The sequence below is a fragment of the Corythoichthys intestinalis genome, chromosome 3 (assembly GCF_030265065.1).
Source record: "Corythoichthys intestinalis isolate RoL2023-P3 chromosome 3, ASM3026506v1, whole genome shotgun sequence".
NCBI classification, from domain to species: domain Eukaryota; kingdom Metazoa; phylum Chordata; class Actinopteri; order Syngnathiformes; family Syngnathidae; genus Corythoichthys; species Corythoichthys intestinalis.
This window is the reverse complement of record NC_080397.1, coordinates 25,773,830-25,793,762: the sequence shown is the minus strand read 5'-3', so window position 1 is coordinate 25,793,762 and position 19,933 is coordinate 25,773,830. Positions and strand designations below refer to the sequence as shown.

At 42.4% G+C, this 19,933-nt stretch overlaps 1 protein-coding gene across 1 annotated transcript; it reads right to left on the bottom strand.

Annotated features, from left to right (window-relative positions):
• Positions 1-1,420: 1,420 nt before the first annotated feature.
• Positions 1,421-18,286, bottom strand: rsrc2 (arginine/serine-rich coiled-coil 2). The gene is made up of 10 exons (XM_057832199.1): positions 18,267-18,286; positions 17,957-18,055; positions 16,209-16,249; positions 8,003-8,165; positions 7,772-7,924; positions 7,427-7,543; positions 7,280-7,356; positions 2,695-2,966; positions 2,299-2,388; positions 1,421-2,240 (listed from the first exon to the last, which is right to left on the bottom strand). Exons 1-10 carry the CDS (start codon positions 18,284-18,286, stop codon positions 2,055-2,057), a joined length of 1,218 nt encoding a protein of 405 aa, XP_057688182.1. The 3' UTR covers positions 1,421-2,054.
• Between the last annotated feature and the right edge of the window lie 1,647 nt (positions 18,287-19,933).

Below are 19,933 nucleotides of genomic sequence, written 5' to 3'. Positions count from 1 at the left end.
CCTGCACTTGTTTTAAATGCACCACACACATCATACTCCATAGGACAGCTCCGGCAAAGGGCGGTGGGTGGGACGGGCGGCTGGGCAGAAATTCCATGCCGCGGTCCCACTGCCCCAAGCCAAGCTCTCCTATTTTAATGCATACATTGCACTACCCTCCCCTCACAATCCCATCACGGTGCAGGGTGAAGGCTGCCAGCCGGGAACCTGACAGCCACAGTAATAGGGTGGTAGGTGGATCCCACACTTTTTCCTTATGGCGTGGCTCCTGGGGTGTGGCCTCCCCTCTGCCTGGGCTGCCGGCCGCGGGAGTGGGGTGGGGGGTCGGGGCTCCGATCTTGCATCGCCCCGTGGCAGTTCCTCGGCGTTCTCCTGCCTCCGCCTTCCCCTCCTCTCTGACTGGACATCCGCCCTGCGCGGGTCGCTGGCTGGGCGCAGGTTTATCAGCGGGGTGTTGTCTGCACTGGCGGGGGGCCCTGCCCTGCCTTGGTGGGCCACTGGGGGTCTCGTGGCGTGCCGTGCCGGTTGGCGGGCCGTGGCTCGTGGCCTGGGTGGGCGGGCGGTGGTGGGGGTAGACGCGGGGTTGGTGGTGCGTCCCTTCCTGCCATCCCTGAAGGCCGGTTGATGGGTGCGCGGGTGGCCCGGGGCACGATGGCTCCTTTGCTGGGCTGCGAGAGGAGGGATGGGCTGCGCTTGATGATGGCACCATCATATTAATAATTAGTCTAGATGTTCTATGTATTTCTTGTTGTTGTGTATGTTTCTTTTCTTTCTTGTGTTTTCTTCTGTCCCCCCATAATCCCTTCCTGTTCACTGCTTTGTCATAATAAAAAGGTATTTTGAATGATCACGATGGGAGTATATCAGACTCTCAATGTGAAACAACAACCCGGGCACTTATATTCTCTGTGTTAAACAGCTGAACAGGACAGTTAAAAAAAAAAAATAAATAAATAAATAAAAATATTTTTTTTAATAATATAAATAAAACAATAATTAAAAATAAATTTTATCGTATTGTAACTTCACTGTTGGATACATATGAGACACTCTGATTTTGCCTTTTTAACGGCTCACCGGCAAACATCTTTTATTTCCCCCCAAAAATTCACTTAGCTGCATCTTTTGCAGAATAGAAAACTGCCCTCTACTGGCACTCCAGACGAATAAACATCAATATTATACATCGCTACCCAGCAATCCTCTGAACTTTAGTTTAAAATAAAATATTTTAGGTAATACGAGTAAGACTTAATGAACTTAGCTTTTATAAATTGGTACACATAAATCCCAATATAAGTTGAAGAACAAGCACTCAGAAGCAGGCTATGTCATCTAAAGTCATCCTCCGAAGAGTCTCCAACATCCAAATTATGGGTAACTAGGTCCTCCAGGATTTGATGGCAAATTATTTGCGGTGTCTAGTTATTTTAATGTATTTATTTTAATTTTGGCATAAAACAGTCTATATTGCCACAATGTAAAAGATGTCAGATTTCTGAGCATGCTCCAAATTTCCAGTCAAAACTCAGTTTCCAAAAAATACTGTAGTGTCATGTAATTGAAACATTAACATACCGTTTACAGCATTAGTCTTGTTGCTTTAATGTTGGTAACCCACAATGCAATGCTAACTACAGTAATAAACTGTTTAACACAAAAACGGTATTTAAGTGTTCAAAATTGGCCGTAAATTTACAGCAATTTTTTACAGTGTATTATTGTCTGTGGTTGCTGGAAAAAGACAATTGTTGGTTTCGTTCTTTTTTTTTGACAGTCATTTATTTGTCATCCCGTAAAACAGGCCTGGAAGACATTTATTCTACCAAACTAAAACAATGGAAATTGGAGATTCAAACATTTTGGACTTTTTCAACAATTCATTATGAGGTTGGAGTCATTATTTTTTTGGTGTTGTTGCAAACACGACTCCTAAAAAGTGTCCAGCAAACGAACCAAATTGCAGGATGAACTGAAAATGAGTAGTTTCACTTTTCACGTGTTTAAAAAAAAAAAAAAAATACTACTAGCAGCAGCTGTCGGTCATCTTCGTCCTAGACGGAATCCATTCCACGGGAAAAAGCGGAGGAAAAGCCCAGGCCCATGCCGCGCTGTGTGTGCGTCTGCGATCGAGCCATCTCGTACTGGACGTCAAGGTTGCGGAACATCTCCTCCTGCTTCTGGAGGGTCTTCAGCCCTTCGTCATTTGGCGCTTTCGATGCTTCCCCCTCCTCGTCATCCTGTTGAACGTCCACGTCAGAGCCACCCCACAAACGAAACAAAACAAAGGCTGCTTACCTTGATGCCCATCAGTTTGCGAAATTTCACATTTTGGTCCTTGTTGCCAAAGTTGAGACTCTCCCACAACTCTGCCGTCTGGGATTTGTCCTGCAAAATCACATGCACTTTTAGGGTTCAGAGCGTCATCGATATATTTCCTTGGACGCCATCAACTGCCAATATGAAAATCGCTTATATTTCTGTTAATTGGTTGTTTTGTAGGATATCCTAGAATGATTTCCTGACTAATGTATCGATAATTGTTGTACCACCATATCGTGAGATCATCATTATCGTGAGCCTTGTATATCACAAATCATATCGCATCGTGAGGTACCTATGGGTTCCCACCCCTACTTCTTACGGACGCAGCCCTTTCATGACATCGGTTATACCCAAAACGCCATTTCTTACCCCGTCCTTCTTGCCCTGCCACAGCTTCTTGCGCTTCTTCTCTTGTTCGGCGAACTTGGAGGGGTTGACGGCGGACGGGTTGTAGTAGCTGGGCACGGCCACGCCCGTCTCGGCCAATGTCCTGGCCTGCAAGGCCGCCATCTGCGCCGCCATGGCGATCTGCGGCGTCACCTGCGTGCCTGACGCCAGCAGAGCCGCCACGTTGAGGGCGTGGTTGGAGGCGGCGGCTGTGGCCGTCGAGATGGTATTCGGGGCGGCCGCCGGAGAGCTCGCTGCAAAAAATACCGGGTCATGTACACAGTTTATCACTAGGAGTAGTAGTAATATTTAATCCAATAATTGAAAAAAACTGAACTAAAACAGTCCAACCCATATACAGTAAAAAAGTATTACCGTAATTTCCGTACTACTAGTCGCTACTTATTCCCCTCATTTTGAATCCTGCGGCATGTGCAATGATCCGGCCAATTTATGCATTTTTCTAACTGCCTCCAGGGGCGCTCGATCATAAAATGTCAGAGTGAGACGTGGAATATAATTGTATGTATCGAGGCTGACTCTATTAACGGTAATTTAACATTGTTCTTTGTCCATGAATAAAAGTAGCAGACGCTCATCTTTGTGCATGAGTAAATTAGCAGACCCGCATCATGGAAAATGCTACAAAAATGCATATGATGCAGCTTTTAAGTTAAAAGCTACCGAAGTGGCTAATCAAGAAGGAAACAGAGCTGCTGCACGTAAGCAGCCCTCAAGAGGACCAACTCAATTCCAGCTATGATGCTATGATTCATGGGAGCGCAGCAAATTGAAGTTGAATGGGAGACGTGGATGACCAGCGGCAAGATAGTTTACCAAAACTGGCCCCATGCGAAGAGCAACTTTTGCACAAGTCTGCCAGTGGATCCTGACAGTGTGGAGCAGTGTGATAAAAATCCCCCATCACCAACGGTTTCGAAAAGCCGGTCAGCTGCGTGACGAAGAGGACAGCACAAGCTCAGGAGTGAATTTTCCTCATTATGAGAGACATTGAAAGCGTCAACGAAAGAGAAACTGAAAAGGTGCATGGCGAAGTGTATCTGAGCCTAGTCATATCTGACACTGAGGATGAAGACTTCCATGGTTTCAGGGCACAGGAGGAAGATGAAGATGGCTAACAGTGATTTTTATTTTTTAATAACCAGCCCAGGTAGTGCTGTACTGCCGTGTTGCTGCTACGTAACTGCCGTGTTGCTGGCACGGTTTGGAAAGAAAAGTTAAAGTATGTTGTTAAAGGGTATTAAAACACTAAGGGGCTGTGAGATATCAATAGAACCGTTATGTGGCAAGATAACAAATATGAATAAAGTTAACGAAAAAATAAATCACATTCCTGAGCAATTATCGAAAATAGATCAAAAATTACGAACATTTCCGAAAGTATTCCGGAAACAGCCGAATGGGGCGGAGACGTCATAACAAGGAAACGAAAGGTCGAGGCAGGTGCCATCATTGTTTATCGACGAGAGAGTTGCGTTCGTGTTTTAATAAAAAAAATCGCTAAAATGGTCCAAACCTGTCATGCTATGTGGTATACAAATAGCCATTTGTCGCAATGTAGTACCCATGAGTTCCCGAACGCGAGAAAAAGAGCTGGACTATGCAGACAATGAGTAAAGTTCGTTCGTGCTAAGAGGGCTAATTTTGCAGACCCAGCCTCTGGCACGGTTTTGTGTGGCGCGCATTTTACATCTGAAAGCTATTCGAACTATGGACAAATGAAATCAGGTTTTGCTAAGAAATTGCTGCTGAAAGCAGATGCGATGCGCAACCAAACGCTGAGATATCAAGAAAGAGGACGATGACTGGCTCTGATGAGACCACCCCACCACCCCAGGCAAAGCAAAGGAGGGAAATGGCCAGCGTGAGTACTCTTTTATAATACAACATAAAACATATCACGCATTGGATATAGGACTGGACACATGTATAAATTATCGCTGGTAAAATATATATAGAACAAATCCTCTAATCCCATTCATATTTGTGTCGGTTGGCAGAGCGAAAATTGATGATAGCACAATAAATGATAAGTATTCTATACATTACTTTATTTGGCGGTCACGGTGTATCGGCTTCATAAAAAGAAATGCAAAACAAACCATTCGGTGTTTCATCAGTGCGATTGCTCCCCTCAATGATCCTTTCATTAGGCTGCATTGGCTTTCGTTTGGGCTCAAAGTGATAACCCAAAACACCAAAGAAAGGTTCATAACTCTCCTCGTCACAATTAAAAGAATGTTCGTTACGTCGGATTCGTCGCTGCAACTAGAAACAAAATTGTCCGCCATCATCGCTGCCATTCAGTACTAAGCACTGCGCTGGTTGATTCCTTGTAGTGACGTCACGCACACAATATGCTAGATTTCCGGGATCTTGAGGGTGGGTCATGTTACTATGTGGGCACACGCGGCTTATAGACAGGAGAGGGTTATGTACAGTATGTATAAAATGTTTTTTTCTTTAAAAACGCATAAATTACGGTAGTCAAATATTTAAACGAGTGTCGCACAGATACCGATAATCACCAATACTGACATGAGCACTAAAATGATGTCATCAGTATCGGGGAGTAATAGGAAATAACGTGCTAATGCTGTGCAGTATATACTTTGCAAGATCTAGTTTCCAATCGCCGGTCGACCTACCCAAGGTGGCAGCCCGCTACGCACACACGCCGTAAAAAATAAAAAATAAACGCCTAGCGAAGTTAATACTGATAACATAAGCTGGTTATGATTTGACTTTGATGTCCATGCATCGACTTTGATGTGAATGTTGCCTCTTTGCGGCCATGTTGGTAGGGCGATGAAAGGTCTTTTCATACTTTTGCCCTGAATTTAAATGAGGTTATCACAAGTAGATGTCAAATCCATGTGAAGTGGGATGGTTCCCAGCGAAGTTCGTTCATTTGCTGCCAACTCTCCCACTTCAAATGGACGTCTAGCACCATCGATGGCAGACAATGACTAAATAACAGGTACTTTGACATTGATAAAATAAGCTAGTTATGACTTAATTTTAATGTCAACACATTGCACATCCCCTAGGGCGGCCATGTTGGTGTCAACTCCTGCTGTCAACTGAAATGACTTAATCGCAAGAAGATGTCCAATCCATTCCAAGTGGGACGTTGAATGCTCATTCATGCGCTGTCAACCCTCCCACCTAAAATAAACTGGACGTGTAGCACCTAGAGTTAAATTGAGAATTTTTGACATTAGGCGTAATCTTCAAGTCGCCGGGGAGGGGGGGATTAATTAATCGGTGGAGTTGGTATCAACAAATTCTGTGCAGTTTTTTAGTTATTTGTTCGCTGCAGGGCTAAGGAGTGGCTAAGCTAACGCGAGTCGATGGTGGTTGCTAGCATGCCAATAAAAAAACTAAATGATATTAACAGATCTAACTGTTCAAATGAAGCCATGTCGTGGTCAAAGGGTAAACAGTACAGTGAGTCAGGGTGATTGATTTCTGGGATGGCGAGTCCCTTTCCTTCCCACCCAAAAAAAAAAAAAAAAATCAGCGGTGAAAAACAACAACTGTTATGTCTCTCTGCCCTGCTTTCCTAGAAAGCCTGTTCCCTGCAGAGCTGCTGGAATACAAATGTTGCTGTTCATACTATAATTAATGACACGCAATGGTAAGTTTTAATGACTTCTATATCCTGAAAACATAGCCAACACTATTGATTGCATGGCTCATCAGTGATTCTCATACTTGCATATCAGTGTTGTTTTGGTCAACGATTACTATTACGAAAATATTTCGTCAACGAACAATTTTTTTCATGACGATGACGAGATGATAATGTGCTAAAAACATCTTTTGGAGGACTAAAACATAACGAGCCGAATGCCAGTTTTCATCTGGCAAGAAGAAAAACGAGACGTAAATGTGCAATAGTTTCCGTCACATGTTCACAATGCGTGACATTTTATGTTAGCCTGCATCATAGTAGTGTCTAGTTGTGTCACTCATGTGACGTGCTGCCCGCCCCCTACCCCCCACTCACCAGTGCAGTGTCCTCTCCATTCTCCATGCTTGCACACACTGTAAGATTTTTGTTCTTATCTTGGCTAGAGAGAATATGCACTGTTGCTTTGCTTTTCCATTAAAACTCTGTGCTGAGTGATCATCACACGCTAAATGTAACTCGTAGCATTAGCATAGCATTTGCGTTTGGCAAGCGTCCTCCTATACTGTGAGACATTTTTTTTACATACAGTTCGTGGCGTCTAGGTGGGTTGGTATAATCGAAAATAATGTTTTCCGGCCGAGAGTGTATTATCACCAAGTTAGCATTGTCCTAACCCTAACCAAGCCATGATAGCATTGATTTCACCGTCAAGTGACTATGCAGTAATTTAGTATTACAAATAATAATTTAAAAAATGTATCAGAACAGTATAAAAAAAATGGTATGGGGAGCCAAAAAATGATATCAGTGCAACACAAATTTTTACACTAACACCCTGAAAATTGTCATTGCAAACAGTGAGTAAAGTGTGAAACAGCGTTTCCAAGGCAAGTCTAGGTAGAAGCTCACCTCCGATAATGTCTTGCTGACTTTTTTCCAGCAACTCCTTCTCCTTCTGTTCCTGGAACTTTTTGGCTCGCTCTAACCTACAAAGCAAAGCAAAGCAGCCCTCTGTCAGCGACGCTCCGATACTTGCCGGAATTCTTCTTGGCTTACCTTCGGGCGAGGGCCTCTTGCGCGTCCATGGCCGTGTTTCTCCCCCTGAAGACGGGCAAATCGGCGGAGCCACTCCGACTCCTTTTGCGTACCTTTTCACTCTTTTTCTTTCGCTCCCTGATGTGAGGTGATCGGCGGGTGCAGTAAATGAATTTTATAAATTATTTAACTTTTTTTTTTCCCCCCTCCAAATTCATTTTATTTTTTACTTTTCCCCTAAAATTCATCTGCAAATATTTTGACTGGACTTTTTGCAACTCAATTTCCAGCGACTGAATTTTGGCAACAGAATTTTTTGCAGCTGAATTTGGATGCTAAAAATTTCAGCGTCAGAAGGGGACGCACCTGCTTCTGCTACGGCTCCTGCTGCGGCTCCTGCTACGATGGCGATGTTTGGACCTAGACCTGGACCTGGAGCGCGAACGGGCCCTCCTTTTCCTGTCACGACTGTGTGATCGTGAGGAGCGTCGCCTGTCTCGACTCCTGCTGCTGCGCCGCCTGAGGAGAAAAGCCAGAGTGCCGGGTTAAACCAGGTTGCCGTCGCAGGCGGCCGTATGTCGCTGCGCTCGGACCCACCGCTCTCGAGAGGAGCCGGCAGGGGACTTCCGCTCTCTGCGGCGCGAGCGCTCATCGCCATCGTCGGCCGAGAGCCTGTCGTGGCGTTCGTCCGCCGGCTTGTGCGATTTGGACATCTTCTCTGGCTCTCGCTTCCGTGCCTGTTTTAACAACAAGTTGCTCTCTTTCAGGAAAATAGCGCAACAGAGAGTTAGTGCCATGGCTTTTCAACACATCCGTCGCTTTCACATTCACTAAACATTTGAATAGTACACTCATTGAAGCTGTTTGAACCTTTCATGAGCCAATCTATTTAGTGGTGGCCATTTCAATCAATACAATACAGCACTTTGAATAATACAGGTGAAAAGAGGAGATGCACCGAAATGAAATCAAATTCTCGGCCGAAACTGAATACGAGAAAACTGAGGCCGAAAACCGAAACCGACTGGAGATTTTCAGTCACTTCCTATTAATTTTGCCACATTTTTAGGTTACTTCTTTGTTTACTCATTGATGGCGCTGGAAGTCCAATCCATTTTGAGTGTGAGGGGCGAATGAGCATTCGCTTCTCCAAGTCATGAGTTGGACATCTAGCTCCGTCAATGCCATTGAATGATGATTATTCACAACCAGTCCTACCAGTTTAAACGAATCGGACATCTATTGTGGTCAATGGCAGGCAATGAGTTAATTCTGGTCCTCGTTAATTTTAGGGATCTTAAAGTTTACTACATTCTGGGCCATTTCAGGGTCCTTTTCTGTAGATTTTATGGCATTTCCAAGACACCTCCTGTTCACTGATCACTTCCTGTTGATTCTAGGGCATTTCCAGGTCACTTTCTGTACTATGCTACTTGATAAACTCATTGACGGCGCTAGGTGACCAATCCATTTGGACTCAGCGGTGCCGATAAGCATTTGTTCATTCGCTCCTCCCCAGTCCCACTCAAAATGAATTTGACTTTTTGTGCCGTCAATGGTACTGAAAGATGAGCGTTCACAGCCAGTCCTATCACTTTAAATACAAAAGAAAGCCTACCGATGTCAATGACAGGCAATGAGTTAAATCTGGATCAAGTCCTTGTTCATTTCAGCAGTGGTCCCAAACCTTTTTTGCACTATGGACCGGTGTCATGTGGGCCTTTTTTTCCCACAGACAGGCAATGTGTTGCAAAAGATTACAGTAAATATAGAATAACACGATAGTGCTAAAAACTAACATTGAGTGCAGGGAAAATGTAACTCATCATACACTGAAACAACCTTTTCTAACAGCGGCCTCTCCTAAAACTTGACAACAAATGTACTTGGTCACAGGCATAATGAGTTCTCCAATTGTGAAAAGCTTGTTGGCTTTAGCAATATGGTTCGAGGTATGATGCTCTCAGTGCATTCACTTTTGTTGGCTCGTTTGCTAGCTTTTAACCACAAACTGTATTATGCAAAAAGGACTTGGTTGTAGGCTCCTCTTCTGGCTCAGCAGGTGGCCTTTTCCCCATAAAAAAAGCTGTCCAAAGACATCGCCGCCTACAGCACACAGCTAGCAGCAGCTAATATTACTGTTTACATTGACTGACGCTGGGCTGCTATAAGCTATTCCGAGCAAAACACCTGGAAGTACCCAGTTCGCCATTGCTGAGGAGTGCCGCCCGGAGCACACAGCAGCTAACGTTACTGTTTACATTGCCTGACGCTGGGCTGCTAATGGTGTGCAAACACCCCAGTAATGGAAGGCCAACCACTAGAGGGCGACGTACTCAAGTCTCTACTCGGATTTGTCAATAGAGTAGGCAGGCATATTGATGTGTCGAGAGGCACAGGTGAGATTGTGTTCATTAACAAATTATTTATAATTTATCTGCGGCCGGTTGCAAATGTGCTATGGACAAGTACTGGTCCCTGGCCCACTGGTTGGGGATCACTGCATTTCAGGGTACTTAAAGGTCACTTCCTGTTGATTTTGGGTCACTTCCACCATCAATGGCACCAAAAGGTGAAGATTGACAGCCAGTCCTTACAGTTCAGATGAATTAAACATCCACTGATGTTAACGAGTTCATACTGGGTCACTTCCTGTACATTTTGATAATTTCCTTGTTGATTTTGGGGCTGGAAGTACAACCTGGTAGCCCTGTTTTTAGCTGCTCAAACCACTTCCACTCTAAGTGCCAAATGCTAATGGCTGCAGTGAGCAATTTTCGATGTCGCTACGATAATTTCAGTGAAAAAAGCGCTTGTGACAGAAAAGATTTGAGTCTCGTTTGGACAGGAAATCTGCATCCGGCCAGTGAATTTTCGGTGCATCTCCAAGTGACAAGGGTAGATATGTGTTTGAATAGCAGATAGTTACCTGTCACCGTAGTCGAGATATTATTTTGCTATGTCAGCAGGCTCCTCAGTTCAGTCTCTTCGTGCTTTAGCACGCTGAGTGTGATTTATTGTACAAATGTTATCACGTGGTCTTTGCACACCAGGTTACAAAATCAAATCATCACCACAGTAAATGGTTTTCAATCATAAAATGTCAAAGACTCTCTCATCTCTTTTATTTCCTGACTGGATTTTCTCCATCTAATTTAAGGGGTCCCCAACCGTTTCCTGTGTACATGCGCGTCCGCAAAGTATTCAAGGTGATCCCGTTTTCCACAACTCTCTTACAATTACAGACTATTTCAAAATTCCATTCCGATGATTGAATTGACCTTTCGCAAACTCCGCCTCCTAAATAGACATCGACCAATCATACGTCCCGGAGACCATTTTTAAATGACCACGATCCGAAACACTCTCGGATGCCCTTAACTGATTGATTTGGTGGTTTTGAGATCGGCGATTGCGATCAAACTTTACAGAAGAAGATGAAAAGAATCCACATTCTGCGGAGGTTCAAAATGGTGACGCAATGTGCCCTTTCAAAAGTCGAAAAAACAACTTGATTCCAATGGATTTAGAAGCCTCGACCCTGTCACTTCTAGTTAAAAGTCTCCAAAATAAACAAGCATACAGATGTGTACTCTTAAGGTAAGATTAAGCTAATGCCAGAGGCTATCTAGGTAGCCTGTTTGGTATAGTAGAGGTAAAAACATTCACAGAACTGCCCCAAGATTAGGCTAACGGCAGAGCAAAATTACCTAGCCTGCTTGCTGTCCTACTTGAGTAATACATCTTGCTGGGAAATTGTCGCTATAATGCCTACGTATAGCAGTTTCATTAGCTAAAGTTAGCTAACTTCATGTCTTTGTTAGCAGTCCGTTCGATGAGAGCGTGAACATTAAATCAATGCTTCCTCTTTGAAGTAACCATAGTGTCCCAATAAGTGCCTTGAACCTTTGTTTTTGTTTTTTCATGTAAAAATTTGTGATCCTTAGTTTCTCAACCTTTGCTTTGCAGGAAGTGTTGAACCTGTATGCTGCTTTTTGCAAGTGTTCAATATAACCGCCTGCTGCATAATGTAAACCCTTTTAGCCTCAATCTGTTGTGCTGGTATTGCTCCAAAAGAAGCCACTTAAAACTCTGGTATACTTGTGGAGTCACGAAGCTTGTCGGCTCAGCAACCGAAACTAATTGGGGCAGGGTTTTTGCGAAAGGTCAATTGAATTGTTTTAGACCAGGGGTCTTCAGATCAATTTAACGGGCAGATGTGGCGCTCAAAGTAAGAGTCTGGATGAGTATGAGCCGCATCAAAAAAGTTTCAAATAATCCAAAAAGTAAATGTTACACAATTTTCCAAGTCACGGGTGTCAGCCTGGCAGCCCAGGGCCAGATCAGGCCTGCCAAATCATTTTGTGTGGCATGCAAGAGTACAATACAGCATGTGTAATGACTTCATGTTTCTCTCAAATTAACTCGACATTGAATTTGAAAATGAAATGAAGAAAACTGATTATTTCACATTTTAAATTCTAAATGATTCAAAATATTTTTTAAAAATGAACTAATAATTACCATTTCCCCATTTTTAATTTTCCGTTCAAGGTGGAAAAAAGGTAGGAAACGACAGATAATTTACTTATGTGCATTGTTTTTTTTTTAAATTATAAAAGTAAAATCCAAATAGTACAGTGGTACCTCTACATACGAATTTAATTCGTTCCAGGACCTTGTTTGTAAGTCGAAATGGTCGTATGTCGAGCAGGATTTTCCCATAGGAATACATTATAATTCCATTAATTCGTTCCAAAGCCTAAAAACATACACTAAATTCTTAATAAATACTGCTGGCACTGTTACAAATGGCAATTAAACATAGAAAAACAAATAAGTTATAAATAAATAATTCAGAATAATATAATAATAAGAAGAATAATTAATAATTATTCCTGTAAATAATGTAACGAATCGGATTCTAATATGGCGGACACTTTTTACTGTCCCTGAACGCACCGCGAAGGTGACGTCTCAGTGAGATAGGTCGGTGCAGTAGAGATAATACTTTCGTTTTCTTGAGAGCGGTCAACTGCTTAAGACAATGGGCGTTTTGTGTTGGATAAGTTCTTAAATAAATGATAAAAACGTGACGAAGCTGGCGATTTCCTTGGCAATGTTACCACAATAATAATTGTCACCTTAACTTATAAATAGTGGCGAACGGTGGTCGGAAGAGGACCATGGAGCTGTATTGTTGAGCCAGTTCAGGGACGCGCACCCCAAGCTCATATTTTTCTATAACTTGCATCTTCATTTCAAAGGTAAGCATCACTTTTTTCCTTGTTTCTCCAACTGTATCAACTTTTTTTGAAAACTGTGTTGATTTCTCACACAAGAAAATCCACCGTGCGTTCGTTTGCAGTGCTGTCATGTCGTCGTATTTCGAGCAACTCGTCGGATGTAGAAACAAATGGCGGCTCAAATTTTACGTCGGATGTCGAAAAGATCGTGTGTCGAAGTGATCGTATGTAGAGGTACCACTGTAATTATAAAAGTAGCGGGAGATTGACAGGCGGATCGGTGCAGCGTCTGCAGTGATGCGGACTCTGCACCGGTCCGTTGTGGTGAAGAAGGAGCTGAGCCAAAAGGCGAAGCTCTCGATTTACCAGTCGATCTACGTTCCTACCCTCACCTATGGTCACGAGCTGTGGGTCGTGACCGAAAGAACAAGATCCCGGATACAAGTGGCCGAAATGAGTCCTCCGCAGGGTGTCCGGGCTCTCCCTTAGAGATAGGGTGAGAAGCTCGGTCATCCGGGAGAGGCTTGGTGTCGAGCTGCTACTCCTCCGCGTTGAGAGGAGCCAGTTGAGGTGGCTCGGGCATCTGGTTCGGATGCCTCCCTGGAGAGGTGTTCCGGGCATGTCCCACCGGCGGGAGGCCCCGGGGTCGACCCAGGACACGCTGGAGAGACTATGTCGCTTGGCTGGCCTGGGAACGCCTTAGAATCCCGCCGGAGAAGCTGGCTGAAGTGGCTGGGGAGAGGGAAGTCTGGGCTTTTCCATGCTAAAGCTGCTGCCCCCGCAACCCGACCCCGGACTAAGCGGAAGATAATGGACGGATGGATGGATGGAATTATAAAAGCAAAATGCAAATCTTTTCTTTTTAAAAGGGGGAAAATGAATCGGTAACGATTCTCTTTTTCCATTTTTGGATTTAATAAAAACAACACAAAGGACTAACAGTAAATATTATCTGTCCTTTTTCATTTTTTTTCAAGTGTATTCATTTTTGTTGAAACTGAGGTAATTTTTTCTTAGTGTTTGTAAACCTCTTTCTTGCCAAAATTCAAGGACTTTTTACAGGGTCCCCCCAGGATTGATAAATCTAACTTCAAGACTTTTAAGACCTTTTTTAATGCCATTTCAACTGAAAATTAATACTTTTCTCGCACCCATTATTTAGATAATATTGAATCATATTAAAAAAATAAAGCACTGAACATCAAATTTAACCTCAATTACTAAGTGTGTTTGACAAAAGAATGCACATTTACTGAAGATACAATTAAAACACATTTAAATATAAGGTCTTTCAGATTTTTTCCCCCCAGGATAAAATGGATTTTACACTATTTTTGTAAAGCAACTTCAGAAATTACATTTGCAATACAACAGGTTTCCCTTTTAAGAGGACCTAGTCAAGGTGGTAGGTTGGTGATTGTCAAGTTGGTCACCTTAACTGTAAAGTGCTTGGGAAAATCTTGCAATTGGCAGTGAAAGTTTAAAAAACAGCCACTAAATGGCAGTAGTTTACCATTAATTACCACAAAATAAAAAAGCTACACATGACCATTTCCCTTGGTAACTGTTTTTTTCTAATCACAATACAAGAAGTATACAAAACACATGTTAATCCTTTGTTAGCAATTGAAGACATTTCTCTTAATCAGATAGAGAAAATCCATACTCTTATTCAATCAAGAAAAGCATTTAAATATACCAGGAAGTGTTTTACCATCACGTACATTATAATTTGCCTATCACCATGCCATGTTATTCAGATCAACGGTACCCCGCACTCGTTCCAACAATAGTGTCAACCGTGTTGTGTATCTGAGGGTGATGGTGGATCTACGACTCCGGTTTATCCATGCTAAGGCTAGTGCACCTGCCAATACCCCATTGAACATGGCTAACTCGAGTTAAAACTACGAAATTCACATTCATTCGAAAGGCAAACCGTGCAGATATACATTATTGCAACTAACACATTTTAATTGGAGAAATTGGCAACTTACTTTGAAATGTTAACAGCAGGTCAACTGCCTTCGCATGACCTATAAACTGCGACCCAAAGTATCTGGATGCGACTTGGTCGTCGATCCAATACCTCACATGCTGGTCCAACTGTTTGGACTTGGTTGTCTTGTTGAGGCTTTCGTCCAACATAACAACTAAGGCATCTGAGCAGTTCCTTACGTTAGCACACAGTACTGTGCGATTGCCTGCTGTTGTGATGTTGATGCTAATGATGCTAACAGCGCGCACGCACGAGGTGCATTATGATTTGTAGTGCAGTGCATCGTAAAAATTCTACGCGTCATCTTCGTTATGGATTAAAAAAAAACAACAAAAAAAACTGTCACGGATATAAGTTAGGTTGCAATGAGATGTTCTTCAAAATTAAAACCGTGGTGAAAAAATTCCAGACTTACGACAGCTAATTTAATACTTTTAATACCTTTAATAATGGGAAAACTAAATTCAATGCTTTTTTAATACTTTTAATAACCCATGTTTTAAAGACTTTCAAGACCTATTTCCAGTTTCTCCAGTTCCTTTTAAACTTTTTTTTTTCTTCTATGATGAAACAGAAATATAGCATAATAATTATAGAAATATAGTGCCTTCTCACCAGTACGCAAATGTCTTCCAAAAAGTTCTACAATCCCGGTGGCTGGAGAAATTTAGTTTGGGAAAAAAAGTCAATCCCCCTGGGAGGATGCGTTCCTGGCAGCATTGAGCGTTTTGTGGCAAACTCTGAACGCGTCCAAAATCAGAGATACTGGCGTAGTGATAGCATGCCGTTCGGTGGACAGATACATGCGCGACACCGCCGAGAAAACTTTGATAAATGCGCTTTCTTGTAGTTTGGGAAAATTCATTCTCGAAAATGGCTCTCAAACATCTAATTCCTAAGCTAAATCATATCTCGATGTATATTTGTGCGGAACAGTTCACATAACCAACCAAAAAACTATTCTGTTCTCGCCGCAACAAGTAAAGCTCTAACAATCACTCCTGCTCCTTAAAAAGAGGGGTTTTTTTTTTTCATTCTATAATTCATATTTTTAGACAGGGTGCTGACAAATATTGTGTGCCCAACATGTCCAAGTATTTTCAAGGACTAGACAAAATTCAAGCATTTTTCAAAACTTAAAATTTTGACAGTAAAATCCAAGCATTTTCAAGGATTTCAAGGACCCGTACGAACCCAGTATTCTCAATTTTCCATGAAAATTTCACAGGAATTATATTTTGCCGAGAAACATGATGCGCTTCGATTTACTTTTGTAGGCCACACAAAATGATAGCACGGGCTGCCACTTCGACACACTAGATTTTTGAGGAACTAAGCAAAAGAATATCCATTTTGCAATAAGTCAAGTGCTGCGACTACTTTGCGAATGCGCTTTTTAGGAGCCTAAATATCACCTGTCTGCACTTCATTGTTTGGTTGGGGACCACTGATCAAATACTACTCACCTCGTTGCCTAACAGTTAACAACTAACGTACTTGAAAAGTCTCACATGAAAATATGCTTGTAATTGAAAATTTGAAGCCAGAGATGAGTTACCTCTTTGCTCCGACTGCGACTCCGCCTGTGCTTCCTGTTCCCTGGAAAAGCATGAAAAAAGAAGACAGTGTCAGACACACTGCGATGGCTCACTTTCCAATAGTGGAGCACTGATAAGGCACCAAAATGACTTCATTGCTTTCGGGGAGTACTACGAAAAAATGTGCCGATGCTACTGTATATGCAATATGTACTTTTCGAGATCTGGTTTACAACTGCCAGTCGCCCTGCTCAAGATAGCCACCAGCTATGCACACTGTTGCAAAAAATAAAAAATGAGTGTTGGTTGGTGTTGGTTCTCAGCCTTCACTAGACGATGTTAGACGTCCAATCTTCTGGCATTTAGTCATCCTTTTGCGGTAAATGTCAGTGAGTTTATCACTAATAACGTCTATTCTGATTGGAGCAGGAGGCTGGCAGCGAATAAACGTTAATTTTATTACAGCGCCGTGCATGGCCGGTGGCCCTCTCGGGTAGGGCAACCAGCAGTTGGAAACGAGTTCTCAAAAAGTACATATTACACAGCATCGGCACATTATTTCTTAGTACTAGCTGATACTGATGAAGTAATTTTAGAAGGAACGTTTGTTTTGTTCATTCACTGCCAGCTATCCCACGTCAAAAGGATTGAACGTTTCGCGCATCAATGGCACCCGCTAAGTAAATAGCTATGCTTTGATGTGTATAAATAATGAATAAAAATGTGAAATTTATCATTCAATTTTTAAAATCAATCCATTGACTTTGCTGGGAAGGTTGCTCCAACCAACATGGCTGCCCTGAGGCCACGTTGGTAAGGGCAATGGAAGGCCTTTTCAAGCGTTTGCCATGAATTGAAATGTGTTCATCACTAGTAGACATCAATTCCATTTAAAGTGGGAGTGAAACATCTGTTCATTTACTGCCAGCCCCACCCCCTTAAAACTGATTGGACTTCTTGTGCCAACAATGGCAGCCAAGGAGTTAAAACAGTGTTTGACCAAGCTGTGGTAGCAATAAACACAGTATTGAAGTGAAAAATATTATTTTTTGATCACATGCTTATCAATAATCATAGACAAGCCTGCTTCTATTGTTTGACTACATAAAACAGTGTAACCAACAATAAAATAAATCTAAAATACGAGTGCATGAGAAGGAATGTTTCTGCGGGCAGACAAAAGAGCCCTGTAAGCAAGGAATTAGTGACTAACAGGCCCGTTGACAAACCACGTCACACCATCGCCATATGATCACGGTTGGACATAACGTTCTAAGCTGACGTCGTGCATCGAGTCAGCCCACTCCCTGCCGACAGAAGATAATTGCCGTCGCCCCGGCAACAGTGCCCACAAACTTTTTTTCCCCCAATCCAAGACTGACAACACCCCTGGTCAATGCCCAGACAGCCCATCCAATCTGCCTCCCAACACCTTCAAAAAGACTGAACATTTCTGTTAGAGGGCGTCACTTCTCTCGATGCTGCTTGAATGAAAATCTGAGCTAAGTTTTCAACCTCTGTTTACCTGACAGTTTTCATTATTTTTCTTGTTATTCTTGGATTGTCAACCTTTTGGAAAATTGCCGTTAGAGCTTTTCATCAAATTATCAAAGTTATTAGTGTTCTTGGAGTCAGACAGTGGTTACAACAACATGAACCGCAGCATTTGGCTAATAGGTCAAACGTATCTGTAGTATTCGGTACGGTATCAGCATTGATCCATACAACGCAGGAATTAGGAGCCAAAAAATGGTAATGGTGCACTCACTTTTTCTGTCCCTGGAGCGTGACCTTGAGCGCGAATGGTGGTGCTTGGAGCTTCTGGGTGATCTCGAGGAGTCCATCTGGTGCCTTTTTCTGTTTTTTTCTGAAATCAAAAGCAAACGGCCATCTAATTAGACAACGGCTCACAAAAGGGGTCTTGAACGATCGTCGCCAGCCTTGCCAGTCAAAAGATTGGGCGTCTTTTGTCATCAACGGCACTAAAACGTAATCATTCAATGCCAGCTATCCCAGTTTGAATAATTTTACATCTTTCGCCATCAATGGCAGAGAAGGAGTTAATCGTTGATCAATACCTTAGGGAATTCAAGTCCATACTTTGACTTAGATCTGTACTATATATTAGGGCAGCAGCTATCGATTATTTTAGTAGTCGATTAATCGATGAACTAGATAGTTCGAATAATCGAGTAATCGGATAAGGAACATGAAAACTTACAATACCTGAGCTGAGCCTCAAATGGTATTAAAAAAAAAAACATACCTATAAACTAAATTACAAATGCATTAAAAAAAAAAAAAAAAAAAAAAAAACATTAGCTCAAACAAAAACCTATGTCGGTCTTAACACGGAGCACCCATGTGAAATGAGGCAGTCTAGAGGGCAGTGTTGCCACCCCAATCAATAAAACTAAATGCAAACACTTTCAAAATAAACCATTCCAACACTACTTTAATTAATCGAATACTCGAAGCAGGAAAATTTAATTTGAATCTTTTTTTCTAATCGAATACTCAAGTTAATCGATTAATCGTTGCAGCACTACTATATATATATCATCAAAACGATATAAAACTCTCCATCGCCAATTTACACGAACATCTTTATTCTCACCATTAATAAAGCTATTCCTGCAATGCAATTTGGCAAGCGGATGATGCCGAATTTCCGATGATTTGCTTTTTTCATGGAATTCCATAAGACCTACAGTGGGGAGAACAAGAATTTGATTAACTGCCGATTTTGCTGGTTTTCCCACTTGCAAGCCATGTAGAGGTCTGTAATTTGTATCATAAGTTCTCTTCAACTGTGACGGACGGAATCTAATACAAAAATCCAGAAAATCACATTGTATAATTTTTAAATAATAAATTTGTATTTAACTGCATGAAATAAGTATTTGATACATTACCAACTAGTAAATATTTCGGCTCTTACTTCTTTTTTAAGAACCCCTCCTATTCTCCACTCATTACCGGAAGTAAATGCACCTGTTTGAACTTGTTACCTGTATAAAAGACACCTGTTCACATGCTCAAACAAACTCCAACTTCTCCACAATGGCCAAGACCAAAGACCTGTGTAAGGACATCAGGGATAAAATAATAGACCTGCACAAGGCTGGGATGGGCTACAGGAAAATAAGCACGCAGCTTGGTGAGAAGGTAACAACTGTTGGAGCGATTATTAGAAAATAGAAGAAGTTCAAGTTGACGGTCAATCTGCCTCGTTCTGGGCTCCATGCAAGATATCCCCTCGTGGGGCATCACTGATCATGAGGAAGGTGAGGGATCAGCCCAGAACTACACAGCAGGACCTGGTCAAAGACCTGAAGAGAGCTGGAACCACAGTCTCGAAGAAAACCATCGGAAACACATTATGCCGTCATGGATTAAAATCCTACAGCGCACACAAGGTCCCGCTGCTGAAGCCAGTGCATGTCCAGACATGTCTGAAGTTTGCCACTGACCATCTGGACGATCCAGAGGAGCAATGGGAGAAGGTCATGTGGTCGGATGAGACCAAAATTGAACTTTTTCTTCTAAACTCGGCTCGTCGTGTTTGGAGAAAAAAGAAGTATGAGTACAACCCCAAGAACACCATCCCAACCGTGAAACATGGAGGAGGAAAGATCTTTTTTTTGGGGCTGCTTCTCTGCCAAGGGTCGACAGGACAACTGCACCGTATTGAGGGGAGGATGGATGGGGCTATGTATCGCCAGATCTTGGCTGACAACCTCCT

Coding starts and splice junctions, on each gene's coding strand:
- rsrc2 (XM_057832199.1), bottom strand. CDS start 18,286: ATGGACTTGAATTCCCTAAG. Junction 8,166..16,208: donor GTCGCAGTCGGAGCAAAGAG/GTAACTCATCTC, acceptor TTTTCCTGAAAG/AGAGCAACTTGTTGTTAAAA. Junction 2,389..2,694: donor GGCAGGGCAAGAAGGACGGG/GTAAGAAATGGC, acceptor GTGATTTTGCAG/GACAAATCCCAGACGGCAGA.